The sequence below is a fragment of the Betta splendens genome, chromosome 10, assembly GCF_900634795.4.
Source record: "Betta splendens chromosome 10, fBetSpl5.4, whole genome shotgun sequence".
In the NCBI taxonomy this organism is placed as follows: Eukaryota; Metazoa; Chordata; class Actinopteri; order Anabantiformes; family Osphronemidae; genus Betta; species Betta splendens.
This window is the reverse complement of record NC_040890.2, coordinates 13,660,522-13,680,139: the sequence shown is the minus strand read 5'-3', so window position 1 is coordinate 13,680,139 and position 19,618 is coordinate 13,660,522. Positions and strand designations below refer to the sequence as shown.

Below are 19,618 nucleotides of genomic sequence, written 5' to 3'. Positions count from 1 at the left end.
CATGTGACTAGCTTCTAGCACAGGTCATCATGTACTTGTTGCGACATCGCGGTCACACATAAATGTGATAATCTTTGCCCTCATGCCACTTGTCCAAATATGGAGCAGCTATGGAAAAGTGCCACCGGTGCAAGTTTCCAGGTTACAGGGACACTTGGAAGCTTTAATCTGCACACAACAAGTATTGCACACAACAAAAGAAATAAATTTCAGTTTTTTGGACATGCAGCATAAAATGTATGACGCAGGTTACAGATTAATGCAATGAATCCATATTGGGTTTAATATCACCGAAATCCTGCATCGTCAGCTGTAGCTGGTAATTACTCTCAATGAAAGCGTGACGTTATGATAATAAGTTATATCAGGGTCTAAAATATGATTTCCGCTTAAAGCCTCTGATGCTAAAAGTTTTGTATTTCTCGTGTTTGCATCATTTTAGTGTGTGCCCAGTGCATAAATCCTGACAATGTAGTCTAATAATGTCACGGTTCAGGGGTGTGTAGACAGAACTGTGCCTTGGACACTTAGCCCAGACTGATCTTTAACGGAAGACACGGCCTTGTTTTAGCCACACTATCAGATTACACGATTTACTCCACTGGGCACCGTCTAATCTGCTCAGTGATTCAGAAAGTCTAGGACGCGACGCGTGACCCTGTGAAACCAGTTTTATGAGTGTGGACCCCTGTGTGTGCCACCTGTTCCTGTCAGCTGGAGTGAGCCTCATTACGGCTCATTGCAGAGATCAACGATGGAGTTCATCATGGAACTGTTTAATTTAAAAGTACTGGAATATTATTGTAGAAAAAGTGTTTAGACCAAGAATGTGACCTGTAAGACTAGTAGATCACTACATTTACTGTCTTAGCTGGTCACAGTGGAGCAAGTTTATTTACACGTTCTGGTTAATTATTAAATCTTACAATGAAATAAATAAAAGTTGAGTTTAACTTTGAACAGTAGTAACATAGGACTTTCGAGTGATATGGAAGGAGTGTCAGTGTTAAATGTGCTCGCCACACACCGCTACGTCGCCACATGTGGGTCTGTGGATCACTGAAGACAGACTGTTGTGTAATTTCAGCTGTTGTGTTACGTCAGCGCTGCGCTGAGCTGTGACCTCGGGGCGTTTGACTCATCCAGCAGAAGGACGTTAGTGGTGAAGACCATCTTAACAGAGTACAACTGTGTTTTACCATATTGCCATAGTCTATATGTCCCATTATTGATTCTTTACGGATCATTCACTTGTTAGTACATGAAATGGTTAAAATTCTTTTTACCTTCTCCAGCTGCTGTTTCTTCCAAACCTTATCTTCTATCATATACATTTACATAGTTGTCATATTTTTCCACCTTTTGACACAGTTTAAATGCAGTTTGTTGCAGATTATTTTGAACTTAAATTGCATTTTATGTCTTATGTGCTTCAACTTGATAAAGTAATTTTAACTGACACTTCTACTTGTAGTTAGTATTTTTTCATGTATTACTTCATGTAAGCTGACTTCTACTGTTCTACTGAGCAGCTGTGAGCACCCTGATCCTATTAGCTACTGGTTTAAGTGCAGCGTTAGCGCCACCGTGTGGATTTCGGCTGCTATTACTAATACGTCTCATTAAACATGCCTGCGTAAAGTAAAGCTTACTGCTGCTTAAATTATTATAAATAAACATAACGAATAGGTTCCAGGCATTGTCTTTAGTTAAGTACATGTCACGTGTACTTTACTATGCACTTTTACTTTACATAAGTATTTCCTTTCATGCAAAACAATGTAAATTCTCTCTCGCTCGTCTGGCACTTGTTCCTCACGGAGATGAAACATTCATTTCAGAGTCCGACAGACGCTTGATTTCTCACTGCATCTGCCTATTGCATTTACAGTCACGTGCCCAAACTAAGCCTTAATTGAGGGACTCAGGTGCGACATCTTCACCTGTAGGGGGCGTCCTGCCACAAGCAGCGGCGGACCTGACTCCCTGCAGCCAATCGCGGCTTTGACAAGTTCAGCGAAGTTTCGGTTCCTCGTTCAGCGGAAGTATCGCTGTCAACTCGCCGCTTTGAGATGTTTGCGATCCGGCCGGCTCAGGTGGAGCCCCGCGGTCACGGGCTCCGGGTGTGAGACGGCAGAGATGTATCGCCTGCGCTGTGGCGTCGCGCTGGCCTTCGTCCTCCTGTGTTACTTCTCGGACGTCGCGCGCGCGCTCGTGCAGGGCGGCGTGTGTGTCTTCTTGTGTCTCGCAACGCCGGGTTTATTACGCAGCCTTAGACGCGAGAGCAGCACCCAGACGGACGAGGAGGCGAAGGAGGCGACGCACAAGGTATGGAGGACGCGGTGCCGGGATGTGGGATCACCGCTGAGTCACGCTTTTATCCGTGAATAAAGGTGTAATGTAGTTTATGCCAGGTTACACTTTTGACCTGAAAGTTTTTCTAGAGACCTGAAAAGCCAGTTGTCCGGTAACACTCACAAGGCCGAGCTGTGATGCTGTGCAACTCCAGCGCACTTCACTCGAACTGTCCTGGAACTGGTCCGACTTGTAGATTGTGTTTTTGCAGGAAACTAAGACAGACTCGTCGGGCGACCTGCCTGACGGAGGATCCACGGCGCCGGCCGAGCCACTGGGACCCAGTACCCAGTACCCACATGTGAGGAAGTCTCTCCAGCAGGGTGAGAGACAGAAAGAGAAGGGAAGCCTGTGTAACATGAAACCCACAGGAGCCTCGCGCTGAAGTAATAGATGACACGCACACTGCTGGTATTTGTGTGGCTGCTGAGTGTTGGTCGGGAACTAGCACATCCGATTGTCATTATGGCAGGAGATTATTGATAGCACAGCTCTGACATTGAAAGCATTTGATAATGAAAGTGGGTTTGAGCATCTGCGTCTGCAGGAAATATGCATCACTTTGTCTTATCTTAAAACTACAGCGACTACCAAAGCTTTTCAATGATGCCACTACGCCCACTTTTGAAGTGAACCACCTGTACAGGTGAGTGCCGGTTGAGGGTTTGACGCCCAGGCTCTGCTCCCTCCCCAGCGTTCGAGAGCGCCTACGCTCAGCTGCTGCTGCCCTGGTACCGCGTCCCCGAGCCCAGCGAGCGCCAGCCTCTGCACCGGGTGCTCAGCAGGGAGTCTGATTTCGTGATCGAGCGCGTAATTGAGCGAGCCGGGCACTTTGATGTGTACCAGGTGGTTGTGGGCTCCATCCGCGTCTTGACCCAGCACTTGCATAACGCCAAGCAGCCGACCAGGTGAGCTTTTCCATTTCACAAGCTGCTTCCTGGTCTGAACTATAGACATACCTCTATGTTTTATCACCTATGAATAATTTACCTAGATCATTCCCATAACGACGTCCTAATGTGACTGTTGTTGTGGTGTTTCAAACACTGATCATCTCTCCCACGTTTCTTCTTCTGCTGTTTTCTTCATCCCAGGGAGCTGCCGCTCGGCTCCCGAGAGAAGGAGATTGCAGTCCTCCGAGACTTCTCGGACGTTCTCGTGCGGAACCTTTTTTCCAGCTCCCTGTGGGGTCAAGGAGTCACCCGCTGCGTCCTGAGGGAGCTCTTGGCTGTAAAGGGTGAGCACGCACTGAATCACGGCTCTGCAGGAGTGGGCTGAGCCTCCCGCTTCTTTAGGCGTGCGAGTTGTATGTAATCCCGTTTTGTCGGCGGCGCGGTGGAGCTCGGTGTGTTACATAAAGGGAACGCTTCCTTTTAGGCTCGTCTCAGGGTTTTATTTAGCAACAGATGCGTTATCTCTTGAGAGTCTTCCTGCTCAGTGGCTTTTGGCAAATATCAGTGTGTGTATATTACAGCTGTCCCCAGATTCTCTTTGCGGCTTGAAAATAGCTCAGTTCATTTTTTAGTAGATAGACTTGAAATTTAATAAAATATAGTTTTTCCAATACTTGATTTGGTTTCTACATAAGTGAAAATGCTGTAGAATTGCATAAACAGAGGAATAAAAACAATAAGCTGAGGTTAAATGGAGGCTTGACGTGCCAGACTACTTCTTGGCAGGTTGCAGGTAATTCCTGGCCTCGTGTTTTCACTTTGACTGACTCCAGGAGGTTATTTCTAGAAAACAAGCCGCAGCCTGACACATGAACCCTCCGTCTAACTCATCATTCTGTTCATTAATAAGACGGATGCTGCCTCTGGACAGGGCAGCCTCCTTCCAGCCTCCACCGTTCGCAAACACGCTCATTCTGGAAAATATCAAACTAATGTTTTCCTTAAATTGCGGAAGCGGTTGCTGCCAATCATGAGTATTTAAAAGCATGATTCATTACAATTGCAAATCTGGACAGATGTGAATATTTTAGCTCATAATGCACGGCGTTCATCCGTGTTGGCTCTAGCAGAGTGTGAAGGATTAGCGTGTTGGTCTTCCTCAGGCTTGGGCCTGTTGGTGACATGGCTGTCGGACCCAGACACCCTGAACCAGCTGGTGGTGAGCCAGCTCGGCAGCGTGACCCCCAAGGGCTCGGCGGAGGATCTGAGTGGATCGGGCCGGGAGCGGGCGTCCCTGGTTCCGCCGGAGAGCAAGGGCGATGGCGAGGGCAGCGAAGGGTGAGCAGCTGACGCGGTCGCCCGCCGTGTTAGAAATTGGAAGCGAGCTGCTGTGTTTATTCATACCTTTTTGTCTCTAGGAGTTTGCAGGAAGAGACCCGGACCGAGATCAAGGGCAAAAGCAGAGGTGTGTTTTTCTGAGATCGGCTGAGTGCTTCCTCCGTATCCTTCACCGTGTCGTGAGCATCGATGCCTCCTCAGCTGTAACACTAATATTCTTCCCAGCCTGCTTTCAATGCATAATGAGCTGCAGTTACTGTTGTGTGTTGGTCCAGACAGATAATTGCACAAACAGCAAGCTGAATGCCAAATCATTTCTGTGCTATCTTTAAATGGGTTTTTCTATGGTAATGAATCATCTGATATGATAAATGTGCTCATTTCTCTCTAATGCTTGCAGTATAAATCTGAATCCACTGTTACTTGTCTCGGGCTGTTAGAATTATTTATTTCTAAGGGACCCCTTAGTTAAGCTGACAAAGACCCAGACTTTAAAGACCTGATTATTAGTCGTGCTTCATGAAGGGCAAATTACATGGCGTGGTTAATTTTTCAGGTCAGAAGTTAAGGGAAAAATTGTCAAAGTTGAAGGAAAAGATCAGGATCAAGAAGAAAAAGCCCAAAGCGCGGCAGGAAGGTCCGGAATTGCTGACGACTGACTGCATGTCTGATGAGGAGGGCGTCCGCTTCAGAGAGGGCTCCGTTCACAGCCAGGAGGACTCTGACCGGGTGAGGCTGCTGCACAGGCGGCCACGTATTAAAGCGAAGGTGACCGCTTGTGAAACGCCACGGACTCATCGCTGCCTTTCGGCCAAATCCCATTAGGACAGCGATCCGGAGAGCCACCTGGCCAGCCTGGAGGACATGATGGAGTTCAAGCTGTCGTACAAAATGTGGTGCGTGGGCCAATGGGCGGTCAGCATCCCTCATGTGAGTGGTCGCCGTAAAGGTCCGGGCCCGGGCGGCGCCGCCGGGTTTGAGCTGGATTCCCCTGTGTCGTAGGCCGAGTGGGAGGACGAGGACCTGATCCTCGGCGTCCACCTGGCGGAGACGGACAGCCCGGAGACGCTGCAGTGGAGCCTCAGGAAGAGCTACATGGACGTGGTTCGTTTTCGCAACAGGCTGCAGGTAAAAGTCTGCACTTTATAAGTGAAACCAAAGCCATTCGCCGACACATGCGATAAAGGCGCTGTTTGTGACTCGCTGGTGAGTAGAGACCTGTTGAGGACGAGCTTCAGGACGCCCGGCTCCCCGCACTCATCGAGCTTGAGGATTCGGAGGCCGACGACGAGGTCAAGGAAAGCGCCCGAGCGTCGGTGCAGCGCTTCCTGCAGGTGAGAGGGCGTCAACGCGATTGCGAGCCGTTCGCTGGAAGTAAAACACACGTTGTGCGTCTTTAACACTACTGTTTTTCAGGGAGTGGTCTCTGATTCTGAGATCTGCAACACTGAGGCGGTTTTCAAGTTTCTGTGTCCACTTAAAATACTTCTGAATGAGGAGGAGGACGGCGGGGGCGTGTGGGGGCTTCTCAGCGGCTTGGCCAACTTCCTGGCTCCAGGTCAGGATGAGGATGAGGTAAAATGGCTGAACAACCAGTTGGTGGAGTGCAGCTTTTTTAAAAAAAGGGGGCTCTGATCTGACTTGTTTCTGTTTCTGGCGTCTTGCTGTAAAATAAATGCCGGCGCCGCGAGGTCGGCTGTCGCAGCCCTGATTGTTTGTTTTCCTTTGCAGAATTCTAGTCCTCGAACAGAAGCCCCACAGGAAATCACAGGGCAATCTCCACTCCCACCACCTCCAGCTCTGCCTTCAGAAAACCATGATGCCTCCGCTGAGAAGGGCAGCGACGGCGCAGGCGCTGCGCTTCCAGCCATCACTGTCAGCCGCTGCGACCCTCCATCAGTGTTTGAGGGAGAGGCTGGAAAGGCAGCAAAACCTGCTGTTGAGTCCGACTCTAAGAACAGCGAAAACTGCCCCCAAGAAAAACTGGAGGACGCTGATAACTCCTTAACCATAAACTCTGCAATGCCCAAAGAGAGGTCTCTGTCGCAAGAGTCGCTGGTGTCGAGAAGCAGCAGCAACGAAGACCTGCTGGAAACGGACCACTTCCAAAAGAGAGCGGCTGGAAAGGAGCCGACGTTTAAATTAAATGCAAAGGAAAATAAAAGGGATAAGTGGAAGTTTGGTGGCGCGAACAAGGCTAAAGGCGAAGGCAAGGCAAAGGGGGAGGACTCTCCGCATCAGAAGGCCCACGGCGGCGGCGAGCACCAGGAGGCCGCCAGAGCCGTGTTCGATCTGCTGAAGGAAATATCCGGTTGGTTCTGAGTTTAAAGGTCGGAGGCATTAGCAGCCTCAGGATCACGCTGATCTTTACCGTGACGGTTGCCTTTACGATGCCAGAGGCGCGCGCACGCACACACAGCCCCGAAAGCTAATCTTTTCCTCTGCGACGCTGACTTGTGCCCGTTTATCACCGTGTGGTATTTGAAGGTGAGCGCGTCCGGGTCCTGTGGGTAGTCGTGAGGAGCGTCGATAAGGGAGCAGCCAAACGAGCCTCGCGTGCGCGAGCCTTATCTGCGCGTGCCGTCCGCGGACAGCGTCTGAACGCGTTAGCGCTGACTGTAATGAGGAGCGCGTGCCGCAGATTCAAAGCTCCGCACCTGGAAACACGCAGTCTAAGAGCATGAATCGCATCTTTGAACTGATAATAATTCGGCCTTGGCAGAGAAAAACACTTGTTCGCTATGATGAATTATTAGCCTTGGGCAAACTTCAAATGCGTATGTAAATGAAGCTAATACTGTACTGAAACAAGTTGCTCAGAGTTGGGAAATGCGTTTGAAAATCGGGCTTTAGAAAATCGGTGGCAGGTCGTGTTTCATTACTGTCGTTCTCATAGTTCCATGACTGCGTAAATGGAGTGGGGAAAAAGCATCTAAGCAACTAATTCCTATCTGTTTTACAGGAAACTCCATCGCCTTTAACTTATTTGACGCCATTTTGACGCCGTTCATGCCCATTGTGAAAATGTAAGTTGGAAACCGCCGCGTGTTGCATCGCGCCACGTGACTGATGGCTGACTGTGAGTCGTGCGCCTCCAGGAAGGTGAACTCCTTTCTCAACAAGCTGAACCCCACGGAGCAGCAGGTGGCCGCCTACATCGACCGTCTGCAGGGCGGAGCGGGGCCCGAGTCTCCGCCGGCGCCGGCGCCGCGCACCGACGGGGACAAGGACGAGACGAGGGCGCGCGCGCAGGGCCTCCTCGGCACCAAATGTACGTGACGGCGCCGTGAACGCACCGGAACGTGTGACGCACGCGTGTAAAACGTGTGGCTTGTGTTTTCAGGTTTGGGCCTTCTGATCCTGAAAAAGGCCGACGTGGAGACTGTTTTTAAGCTTTTTCAGAAGACGGAAGAAAACAAAACGCTGGTGTTTGTGGGTATATCTTAGTAATGTTGTCTGTTGCTGTACCTTTATCCTTATTCATACACTTCTTTTTGCCAAACTTGCAAATATTGTGTTTTTCTGCAGGAGCTCCTGTCGTTCCTGTTGGGAGAGCTGTTTCCTGGTGATCGCTCTGTGACTGCAGCCCTGCAGCAAGTTAAGAAGTCCAGTTGAATTGTATTTTTAATGTCCTTATTCTGTCTTGACTTTTTTAAGAATCTCACAATATTTATTAACTGTCTTAAAACCCCTTAAATGATTTTGGCATGATTGCCTTCATTCTTTAAACATGTGAATTTCGCCTTTTCTCGTTGTCCGTGTTCGTTTGTGGATGATGAATAGTGACTTATTTGTATGTGGGAGCCAATTTTATGCGTTTTTGTTCGCACATTCAGAATTTAAATATCACTCCTCACTTTCAGATACTGTTTCTAAAGTCATTTGTCACTTTGAGCACGTGTTTATGTATGTCACAGCTGCCACTGTAACCACATGAATCTGTCAAAACATGGGCAACGTGCCTGTGAAGCCGAACTTGAAATATTGGTCCTGTAAGAAACTTGAATATATTCCAAATGAAATGTTTTAATAAAGCTACACATTTTTATTTATACACCGTGGCTCCAGTTATTCGAAAGGAGTAGAAAGAAAATACGACAGACGCCAACAGATCCATCTGAGTAAATCCTGTATGTGAGAAAATCCTGTAAGTGAAATGTTATGTCTCTGCTCTGTTTGTAGGTGCAGCGTACCTCTCCCCTTATAATTGTTTACTGATTAATTATGGTTTTGTTGTGGTCCAGGCACTGGTCTTTATATAATTATAATTCACTTAAGTTTCCTCAGCCAGGTAATAACCTCACATCAAATAGAAATGTGTTTTTTTAAAGAAAAGGTTAGTGATTTTTTAATCTGCTGTGATAGCTTTTAAATGAAAAGAATGCACTTGCGTAAAAAAGCACCTATATTGAAATCGTCATCCTTGTATTGGTTCGTGTTGTCGGGACTTTCTTTATAAGAAACAAGGGTCAATGTCTGTGTCAACCGTGTAAACAACGGCTGAAAGGACTTGTTTTCATGACGCTAATTTGATGTGTTCTGGAATTTTAATTCACATCGCCGCACTAAACTCCTAATACTGGAACTGGGCAACAGCAATTAAGAGTATAAATCTTGTCATGAACAGTAACGTGTCTTAATTTGCTGCAGCATCTTCAGAGGTTACACAGGTCTGTGACTTTAAGGCCTCACACAGTAGCTCTTCTGAAAGCATTTGATATAAACATCAATAAAACAATAAACATAATCATATGAGTTAAACTGTCAGGGAAGTGGTGGTTGCTATAGCAACTGAATGTTCAAGATGAAACCTGCAGTTGTTGTGGGATTATTTTTCTCAGTCACAAAACTACAGCATCTGTATTTTGAATTCTACTGGAGATCGCTCGGTTTGAAAAAGCATCAAAGATGTGAAGGAACTGCGTTGTGGAAAATGTGCGTAAAATGATGCCCCAAGACATGGAGAGCATTAACATTTCATGGTGTGATTCAGCCATAAAAAGCATTAGGTATATGTCACTCAGTGTTGCCATACAAGTTTAATGAGCAGAAGGAAGAGGCATTTGTTATAGTGTCTTTAAAGCGCTGAAGGGATGAAAAGATAAATGGAGGGAATATCATTATTTACATTTACACATACAGTACTAGTCAAATCCTATAACAGTAAGATGCTCAGCAAACAGAAATAAAGTAATTTAAGAATGTGACATATAAACATGAAATGAACATGATTAGAGATAATACACAGTATAAAAGCACCAGAAATGAGCTGGGTTGATGGTGTGATACCACTGAGGCTTTGAGGTTGAACTACTTCCTCCATCAGTGATGACAGATACAGGGTACTCTGCTCATTAAAAGTAGAACCAGCAGTGTATGAGCACCTAGAATGTTCAAATATATAAAAAAATATAAACGCTTTGACATTTAGAGATAACATTAAAGTATTGAAGTAACCGCTCGCCTACATTGATCATATACATACATAATACAGGCTATTGATTGATTGTTGATAATGGCTGATTATTTTGTTTTGTACTGGAGGAAAATACTAAATAATACTGTAATATAATTTACTGGAACTTGTAAATTAGCCTATGTACATCACATAGGCTGTGATATTGTATGATAAATGTGGAGCCACCCTCTGCTGAAGTGCCCTTGAGCAGGTCACCCCAGCCTGTGCGTAGCTGCAGTTCCTCCTCCCGCCCAGCAGGGGGCACTGTGGTGATTTCCCGCCGCAGACTGCGTGCGGCGTTCAGTCGTCCAACATGTCTGCGCCCTGAAGGAAGCTGCTAAAGGCGTGAAGGTTCGGGACAGGGGACAGGTACGAAAACACGCGGGTTGGTGCCGCTTATTTGCTGTTTGCTGGGTTTTTCTTTGGCCCGTTGGTAAAACGTTGTGATGCTAGTTCGGATCCTCTGTGTGTGAATGAAGACGCAGGCTCCTGACGTTCAATGTGACTGTGGACGCTGTTTGCTGCTGTACGCCACGTTTATTTAAGGACGCTTGTCTGTGTGTGGAAGTGTTTTGGATTTAAATTACGCTGGCTGTAATATTGAATAAGAGCGTTGTGTAGCTGTGGTTCACGGTGGGGTTTAACACATAAGTATTAAACAAATCCAAACCTTCAGGAGTCGAGATGTTCAGATGGGGAACGTGTGTTGGTGTTGAACCATTAGTGTGCATGGTGCTCTGAGTCAGTGGCTATAAAGTACAAATGTTACGTGTAGTTTATGTTAGTTTATCAAATTAATCTAAAAGTTTTTTGTTTTAAATCTACTTTTTTGTCCGAGTGAATAGTTTTGGAAATAAGGACAGCAAAAATAATTTTTGTAAAGTCTGAAGTGGATAAGGTTCATGGGAAATGGAAATTGCTCAAATGGGATTGCTAAATTATAATTTGCTGTTAAATTATATTTTCTGTTGATAACATTAAAAACTACAATTTGTGACAATATGCAGATATTTACATTGAAGAAGCAGCAAGCAATAAATGTACTTTAGCTTTAATATGGCCCACTTGAAAAGTTGTTGCCTGATTGTTTTGCATCATTAAACTATTTATTTAATTAATTTGATTAATCAAATTAATTGAAAGAATAATTGGTCATTGTCTTGATACAATATATATTAATAATAGATCAACAGGATATTTGTTGGTATATTAAAAAAAGTATATTATTAAATTTTCTCAACTCATGATCATCTAAGTAATGTTTGCATGAAATGCGTCTAACAGATCACCAGAAATCATTGATATTCTGGTAAGACAACTTAAAAACCTGTGCAGTGGAGCTGCAGTTGTTTAGTGATTCAGCTCCAAAGCACCCGATCGTTCCAATCACAAAATGCTAGGCACGGAAAAGAGCTTTAAGACGACAATTACAGCTAAAAGGCTCCAGCAGTGCTCATGTGCACAGCCGAACTTTGTCTTCATCACAGTTGTTTTTAATGGACACGTGAAGGGAGGCGGTGTGTTCAGTGGGTCAGCAACCCTTACTTTTGCTGCCTCTTAACTGGGTTAACTGGTGGTAATGCTGGTCTGCAGCTAGTGTGGCTATTAGGTCTGTAGTAGCATATTATTTGATTCCATTCCATTAATTTTTTCTTCTAACATTGAACGATGGATTGATTCGGTGAAGAGCTTTAATTCTGTGATGGCTATAGGGAAGAGGTTTAATCAACACTGACTGCAGGAATATGAACATAAATGTATTGGTCAGAATTATGAAACCTTTTGAGTCTGATGATGTTTTATTTTACCACACAGCTGTTGCAGTGTAATAATTTCATGTAGTCTTACATACATTATACTTATTATATACATTAGGCATAATCTAGGTCTCTGTTTAAAACTGCTTTAATATTTTCTATTAGCACATAAAAAAGCATCATACTACAAAAAACTCATGACCACAAATGTGTTTGTCTGACCTCTCTTAATTGTGGCATCGATTAACCATTGACCGGTGCTTTTAGACCCTGTTGGTCCTCAATATTCTGAAAATGGCGTCCAGCTGCAGGGGCTCCGACACTGAGGCGCCGATAGCAGCAGGGTTCAGAGTGTTTACTATCATAGTTTGGCTGCCGTCACACTTGGCTTGAAGTTTCAGAGCTGTAATTCAGAAGAGTGAACTTTATAATGTCAGAGCCTTGTGTATCCACACGTCTCCTGGAGAAGGCAGCGATGCTGCTCTTCAGCTTGTAATCAATTAAATCTGTGACAGCAGAGCTTTTGCTCCTCTGTGGCTGGTGCCTTGTGCTGGAATACCATTCACAGCATAAAGCAGCTGATGATGCTATGAAAGCTCCTTTCTTGCATGTTCAGGCTGTTCTTAGGAACTTAACATTCGCTCTGTTATGAATAAAACAATAAAAGGTAAAGATGAAGCTGTAAGGAGATGTTGAGTCCTGTTCCTGACACCCCTGTCAATAGTTTTGATTTCCTTTGTGCTCAGATAGTAGAAGAAACAGCCTCTGACTGTGGAGCAACAACATATAAAACACACTCGCTGCCTGCGAAACACATCAGATGATCTGCACTGAGGACTATTTTCCCTTGCTTATGTTTCTCAAGTACCGTCTCTGCTGGTGTTGCCTGATTGTTGCCGGTTGTTGCTTTTTAGATTTATTCCGAGTGCAGGCACTTTCTGACGCCCTCCGTCTTACATGATTGGAAGCAGGAACTGTAATTCAAGGAGGTCGGTAAAGAGAACTGCCTCCCTGAGATTTGATCACAGGCGAGCGGAGATGATGCATTCGGTGCGTTTGGAGCGCGAGTCGTCACTATACGAGTACAAGGTCCCAGTTTGAGCCCGAGCTGCAGTGATGGTTCATGCACGCGCCGCCTCGGTGGACAACATTTTACACGGCGGCAGTAAGAAGTGGAGGATGGCTGCTGCACTTATTAACGGTCTTGGTTTTACCGCTGGCAGTTTAACAGCGGCGAGGCTGTGAGCTGATATGATACACAGCGTGGCTGAGTGTGTGTGGACACCCAAACATTACACCCATAATGTCATTGTTGGCTGTCTTATATCAAAACCAAGGACACAGTCTGTGTCTCTAGCAATCTTTGCACCTCTGGGAAAGCTTTTTACAGGATTTAGTGTCTGCAGGTGTTCTCCCATACAGACACGTCCGTGCATCAGTATCGTATGATAACATCTGGCTCGCGTTTGTAGAGTTCACAGCAAAGGTTTTGGGTGGAGGAGAGATCAGGGCTACAAACGGCATACGGGCACTGTCGTGTACAAATTCTCTGTATGTTCTAAGTGAAATGATGTAATGCATGATAATGTTTTGATCAGAAATCTTGGTGAATAATGAAAGCGTTCACATTCAGGTCTTGATATTCTTGCACAGAGTAAATTCTTGCCTGCACAGTAAGAATTTGCCTCGAAGTCGGATCTGAATTTAAAGTACTACTCCGTTGGAATATATATTTTTTCAACAGAACCACACTGAAAAATTGATAGGAAGCAGTACTCGCCGCTTTCTGCTTGTTTTGTTTTTGGAACTAATGAGATCTGGTGTTACATCAGAATATGGGATGTAGAAATAGTTAATTTGAAAAATCATGGGGAAAGAGACGCTTATTTGTGAAAAGCACAGCTCCTCTTCGGGCCTAGAGGGAGGACGGCAGCGGGTTTAGGCCTGGGTTAAAGCAGGTCACGCTGGTTCCCTCTTTCAGTCTTGTGGGATCATTCAGACTCTTCTTGGGTTCTTCGTTTTATTTGACTGGCCTTTTGCACTTGGCATTCAGCAATCAATAGCTCCAGGGCCAGTGATGATGGGATGAATACTAATGGCGTGGAACAGCGTTGGCGTATGACTGGCTCTCTATAACTTTATTTCTGATATTATCTCTTAATCGCATTGAGAGCGTCTGGTGCGATTCAGTGAATGATCGCAGCCCGGTACATTTGTTCTGTTTGGACACTGCATTAAGATTACGGATTACAGTTAATGTGCAGCTCCTAATTCATAAATCGGTGCCATCTAAACGAGTACAGCTTACCTACCAACCTTGCTCGCAGCCAGGATCATTCCTGTGCTGTTTATCGGACTGTTAACAAATATTTAGTCTCTCTATGTATTCAAGGACACAAACCATTTTTGTGCCTCTAATAGGATTCCGACATTTTTGCAAAGACGGGCAGAAATCTGAAATTGCATATTATAATTTTAATATACGTATGCTGTTTCTCTGTTGGCATCCAGAGACGTGGGCTCGTCTCGGGGGGGCCTTTCTTCCTGTTTATGCGAAATGTGTTTTGCGGCAACTTCATGCTTTGGTGATAGAAGCCGTCTTAGAAGTCGTTCTCTTGTGACTGAAGCGTACGTCAAACCCAGTGCTGCAGTCTTGGAGCGAGGTGTCCTGAATCCTATGTAAAGGTAAATGCTACCACTAGGTGGACTGCCAAACCAAGAGCTGAATAAAACCAATTGTTAGAGCTGGTCTAAGTGCCACTGGAAGATAAGAATGAATTTGGTCCCTTTCCTCGTTATGTTAAAGAATACTAATCACGGCTTCTGTTTGGAAATGGATTGTGACATGTTTTATCTGTTTAAAGAGATGGGAAGAGAACGGGTTTACCTTTAAGACTAATTGATGAGGCTGGAATAGGAATACGTCAGTTATTATTAGAGTTTCGCCAAATTAGACCCTCAGGACAGTAACAACGTATCAATGGATCACACGTTTGAAACGTAACTTAGGTTGCTCTGGTAAATTTATTACAGCGGCTAGAATCAACCTAATTAAGCCTGGGAGTTATTGGCGAAGCTCTAAATAACATGTCTTCAGCGCACGCAAGGAGCAGTAGAACTGAAGTAAAGGGGGCAAAAAGGATAAAGTCACATCCTACAGGGTGTTGTGGTGACAGCTGCTGTGGTCATTGTCCTTGAATAACTTGTTCTGTCACAGTGGTATTTTAATAGCAGACTGTGACCCTGTAGATCATGAATAGGACTCTTTAGACATCTGAGACTTGAGGTGTTCGGGTGCATTCAGTTCCGTAGTGACCGTAGTGGTGGGAGTGTAACGCTGCAGGACTGTGCAGCTTTAGGCAGAGGAGACCATTGATTGGGTGCAATATAAGAAATCTGTTTAAAATAATCACTCAACTCAATTTAAGACATAATTGTTTCCCCCCCCTCACAAGATAGAATGAAAAGAACAAGTGTTTGTGCTGAAATACACATTTTCCCAATCACATGCCGGCGCTTGCTCCAGTCAATGGGTCTAATCCTTCCAAGGCCGTTTAGACTAAGCAGAAAAGGAAATGGTGTAGTGAAACAGACTCTATGAAAGTTCTTAGGTTAGTGCTGCATTCGCAATTAAATCATAGCTTTTCTTTTTGACAACATAATGTGTTTATCCTTGTCTTGCGCTCCTTTTGTTTTCTTACTTCCTCATTTTTAATTTAGCCGCGCTACAAAGATGAGAAGCAGATAATGTGTAACAAGGATTATTGAGCCAGAGTTGATTTCTTGTTTGTGCAGGTACAAACCCTGATCCCACTGCAATGTCGATTAGCATTCAGCCTTTATTTCATCTGACTACAATGAAAACGTATGGGAGATAAAAAAAAGATTATTTCATCCAGCAGTCAATATCGTTTATACCAGTGAAGGTCTCAGGCATCCAAACACAGGTGATATTTTACAGACGTTTTTTCACGAGTGTCTGTTTACAGGAGATAAAAATCTTCAACCTTGGGTTTTTAATAACAGAATGAAAAGCCTCGTTTATATTAGTTTGTGTTTGGTTCTCTAATGAAGACTAAACGGAGCATAATAGTCTACCCAGCAGACAGCAGTGGGCTTCACCACTGCAATTAGGCCCATGTTTTCAATAACAAACTGATTAATTTTCTTAATCAAAGTCAGCTTTCTCCTTGAAGTGCAGTCAGTTTTAATTACGCTGAAACACCCCACAGAAGCTGTGAAAGCGCTCAGAAATGCACCATAATGAACGGGCGATAAAAAAAGCAGAGAGTCTAATTCCTGATTGTCTCCCAGCGCTGCATGCAGGCCTGCGTGTAGGTGGGATCTTCCTCCGGCTCGTCTCCCGGGTGCTGGGATTTATTGACATGTTTACCTCTGTCAAAGATCCTTTTCCACCCCTGAACGTGTGCTTGACAGGCGGCAGGAGAGCTCTAAAAATTCCACATTTCCTAGACAGACAGGCCATAAAGCGGTTACTTGGTTTTAGGGTTTTGGATTTCGGTGGTGATGCCGCGTTTATACGGCTACGAATGCACAGCCGGAGATGTGGCGCGAGCATCTGCAAGGAGAGAATGAGTGGAACCCTCAGGAGCGGGACCCGCTTTGTGACGCGCGATAGCAATTTGAAGAATCCGAGCTGCCGCCGTTAGCGCTCGCGCCCGCGTCTTTTATTGGGTGCTAATGTAAATACTGGCTTTTGTGCATGCTATTCATCAAGGATGTTTTAACAAAGCGCTTTCAGTCTGAAACTCCACGCCGCCCAAACAAATTGCTCTTTCTGTGTTTTCCCTGTTATCGACTGCCCCGGTGCCAGTAATTGCCATAGGAATGTAATATTCAGCCTAAAGAGCGGCTCAAAATTGTGTCTGTTCCTTTCAAATTACTGCAGCTTTGATTTGATTATTGCAGAAAAAACACTGGCCCGGCTGTGATTGGGGCTTATTGTGCCGCCTTGAACCATGTTTCCGCCGCGGCGAAGTTTCCGCCGCGTCCCTTTCTTCAAGCTAATGTAAATTCGCCTGCGTGAAACGTGGCGTCAGCGCCTGCGACGCCGTATGTAGGTCAACGCTTCTCCGGCGTGGCTGCGCGGCCTTGTGATGAGCCGGTTCGTTTTGCGACGGGGAACTGCGTTTGTATTATTCATACTCCGACAGAGATTGGAGTTGCGGTGCATTAAAGCGTGACGCTGTCATTTCCCCGCTCTCTGAACTGTTTTTCCCATGGCCCCAAATTGGAATTAAACCCAACATGTGATGTTTGCCCTAATTGTTTTTTTCCCACAATCGCTGAACTCCAGTTGAGCTCAGTCTCTCTGGCTCCTACAGAATGTTCTGGTACCGGTTGATAGTTTCTTCCCCTCAAAGCGTTGTTTCACTTACTTTTTTGTCTCCTGCAGCCTCCTTGTTAAGGATTCATGACTCTTTCTGTCATTGTTGGATAACAGAACTGGGTTTTCCCACTCCGATTAACGGGATATGCTTTTCTGCATTCTCTAACTGGCTCCAAAATTGCTTTGAACTTCCACACGATTTTGTTTCTGCAATGAAGCAGCTGAACACATTAGGTGCGTAGCGTGAAATTGACCTCTGAAAAGTTGCCGTGTGTGTGATTCACGTTGTAGACGCGCGGCGCTCGGAGTAAGTGGATTCTGTTCAGGGCTCTGCCCGCAGTCGGAGCATCACCCTAATGCCCTAACAAATATTGCCTCGTGGTGGTTGCTCTGAAACCGTTGCTGGATAATCAGCAGCCCAGATAGAATCACAACTTTTCTCGGGAGCCGCTTCTTCCCCGTTTGTTGCTCCACAGCTGCGTGAGATCCTATATATATCTTTTTGGTGCTGTCTCTTCTGTTGATCTAATTGGATACCCTCTGTTGCCTACAATGAATCATCGCTGGACCTCCTCTCCACCCTCAAGTACTTATTTTTATTGAATGCAGGGTTCCTCTGAAGCACAAGGTGCAGCTTTAAAAGTTGTATTTGTCCCTTGGCTCCAGTCATTGATCTTTTTCTCTTTTTTTTTTCTTTCTAACGGTCGTGTCAGTATCACTTTTACTCCGGCAGAGGATTAGAGGTCTGCTTTTATGTGTCCCCCCACAGAGACAGTCCACAAGTTCAGGCCATTCTTCCCACTCCCCTAATTGGCTCCTAATTTGCCAAATGCATTATGAGATGGGTATAAAGAGTGGCCCTGCTTTGCGTTCACATGTAGAGATGAGACTTCCACTCCTCCTCCATGCGTCAGTATTGTTACTGTCCTTGACTCCTGTCTCTGCTGATGTCAGACGATGCTCTGCTACAGCAGCGGGAGTCGAGCGGCGATGCAGGTGAGGGAACGCAGATGTTTTGGCATGCACCCCATGATTCGCTGGGAGAAGTTTAAATCCTACCAGTTCTCAGGCTCTTCAACATGACGAGCTTCTCACTCGGCTGCTGATCCACACTGCAAACACCTCCAGGAAAGTGGCTCTCGCTGAGCCGATCGAAGGCAAAGATTTTTTTTTTAATTACTCGCCCAGCGCAGAATGGAAAGGCACTGGTTTTCGCCCTGTGGGTATCAGAATCGACTCGAGTGTATGATGTTTTAATGAGGCCCGGCGTTTAACTGATTCGTCGCAGTTGTGGCTAATTTGTTTGTTTTTCCTTGTGCCTTTTCCAGTGAATGGGTTCTCGTTGGTCTCGGAGGCAGATTTGAGGCTTTCCAGACGCGCCAGGATGTCAAAGATCTCCAAGGCAGCCAAGGCTGTGAAGAAGGTGGATGTGGGCAGTGTAATCCGGGCTATCGTGAGGTCAGGACAAGCAGCCCCCGGACCCCCGCTAGGCCCCGTGCTAGGCCAGGTAAAATTACTCTGCGTTTCACTTCTTGTTACATCTGTTCGCTCGGTGTAATCAGGAGAATGGAGTTAATTGCAGGAGCAGGGCTTCATTTTATCAACTGCCCACCTGTCCATTAACAGCGAGATAACCCAGTTCCTTCTTTTCACTTCAGCAGTCACTTTTCTCCCCCCCGTCACCTAATCATACGTACTCGCACCCCCTTCCCCATCCCCTCCCATTCATATTCCCATTTTCATTCTAGTCGCACAGCTCCATTGTGCAGGTGGGTGCCACACGCTGCCTCAGTCTGCAACTGTTTTTCTCAGTTTCCCGGCCAAAGGCTGCTGTCCACATACATTAGTGTCACTCTTTACCAGCCAGTTGATTAAATAGAATTGAACCTGTGGGTTTTGTCTCCTCTCTGCTTCAATTGCTCCACAGAGACAGCTGAGGTTGTCTGTCTTTCTTTTTTTTTTTTTATTGCTCAGAGAACACCACTACAACTTTTTCCCTGCTGATGCCAATTTCAACTAGAAAAGTGTATTTATTGGCTAGTACAACAATAAAATAAGTCAACAGCCCCCTAAGAATTGGCTGTTGACCAAAGATGGATTGCAGGAAGTGGATAAAAATAACCGGGGCTGATTTGTATTTAGCTGTAAATAATAGCATATTCGTTGAGAGTGCTGTTAAAAGCCAATGTCCCGACTTGTTCTGTTTGTGAGGACACAAGTTAGTTGTTTTGAGCAATTCTTGTAAATGTATACTTTATGTCACACCATAAAAGTACAATCTGTTCCCACTTTAATGTCCATTCAGCCATTAAGGTTTGATCATCCCTTGGGAGATTGAGCGAAAGCGGCCCTGCGGCTCGTCCTGTAGGTACAAATCATCTCGTTAGGCTCTTTTAATGGACGGTGCTCATCAGCGTTCGACACTGTTGCTCACTTGGAAACCAGATCAATTCTCACAGTTAATCCG

General features: G+C 45.4%; 2 protein-coding genes across 3 annotated transcripts in view; both read left to right on the top strand.

Moving 5' to 3' along the window:
• Positions 1–1,982: 1,982 nt before the first annotated feature.
• Positions 1,983–8,640, top strand: si:rp71-46j2.7 (uncharacterized). Of its 2 annotated transcripts, none has more exons than XM_055512487.1 (16): positions 1,983–2,328; positions 2,567–2,678; positions 3,050–3,263; positions 3,450–3,592; positions 4,412–4,586; positions 4,667–4,713; positions 5,143–5,315; positions 5,412–5,516; positions 5,589–5,714; positions 5,801–5,920; positions 6,003–6,161; positions 6,318–6,897; positions 7,549–7,612; positions 7,685–7,857; positions 7,930–8,022; positions 8,115–8,640. In XM_055512487.1, the coding sequence occupies exons 1-16, from the start codon at positions 2,140–2,142 to the stop codon at positions 8,153–8,155; spliced, it is 2,514 nt and encodes an 837-aa protein (XP_055368462.1). In that variant the 5' UTR covers positions 1,983–2,139; the 3' UTR covers positions 8,156–8,640. The 2 variants fall into 2 exon arrangements, with proteins under 2 accessions (XP_055368462.1, XP_029021799.1); XM_029165966.3 differs by having other exon boundaries at positions 1,984–2,328; positions 7,930–8,018.
• Positions 8,641–10,261: 1,621 nt separating this feature from the next.
• The window catches only part of mrpl11 (mitochondrial ribosomal protein L11), a 29,292-nt gene continuing 19,935 nt past the window's right edge, over positions 10,262–19,618 (top strand). The window contains exons 1-2 of the mRNA XM_029165240.2: positions 10,262–10,413; positions 18,480–18,658. Of these exons, the coding sequence (XP_029021073.1) occupies positions 18,536–18,658 (123 nt within the window). The 5' untranslated portion in view covers positions 10,262–10,413; positions 18,480–18,535. The remainder of the gene's footprint in view (positions 10,414–18,479; positions 18,659–19,618) is intronic.

Coding starts and splice junctions, on each gene's coding strand:
- si:rp71-46j2.7 (XM_029165966.3), top strand. CDS start 2,140: ATGTATCGCCTGCGCTGTGGCGTCGCGCTGGCCTTCGTCCTCCTGTGT. Junction 4,587..4,666: donor GATGGCGAGGGCAGCGAAGG/GTGAGCAGCTGA, acceptor TTTTGTCTCTAG/GAGTTTGCAGGAAGAGACCC. Junction 7,613..7,684: donor TTCATGCCCATTGTGAAAAT/GTAAGTTGGAAA, acceptor GTGCGCCTCCAG/GAAGGTGAACTCCTTTCTCA.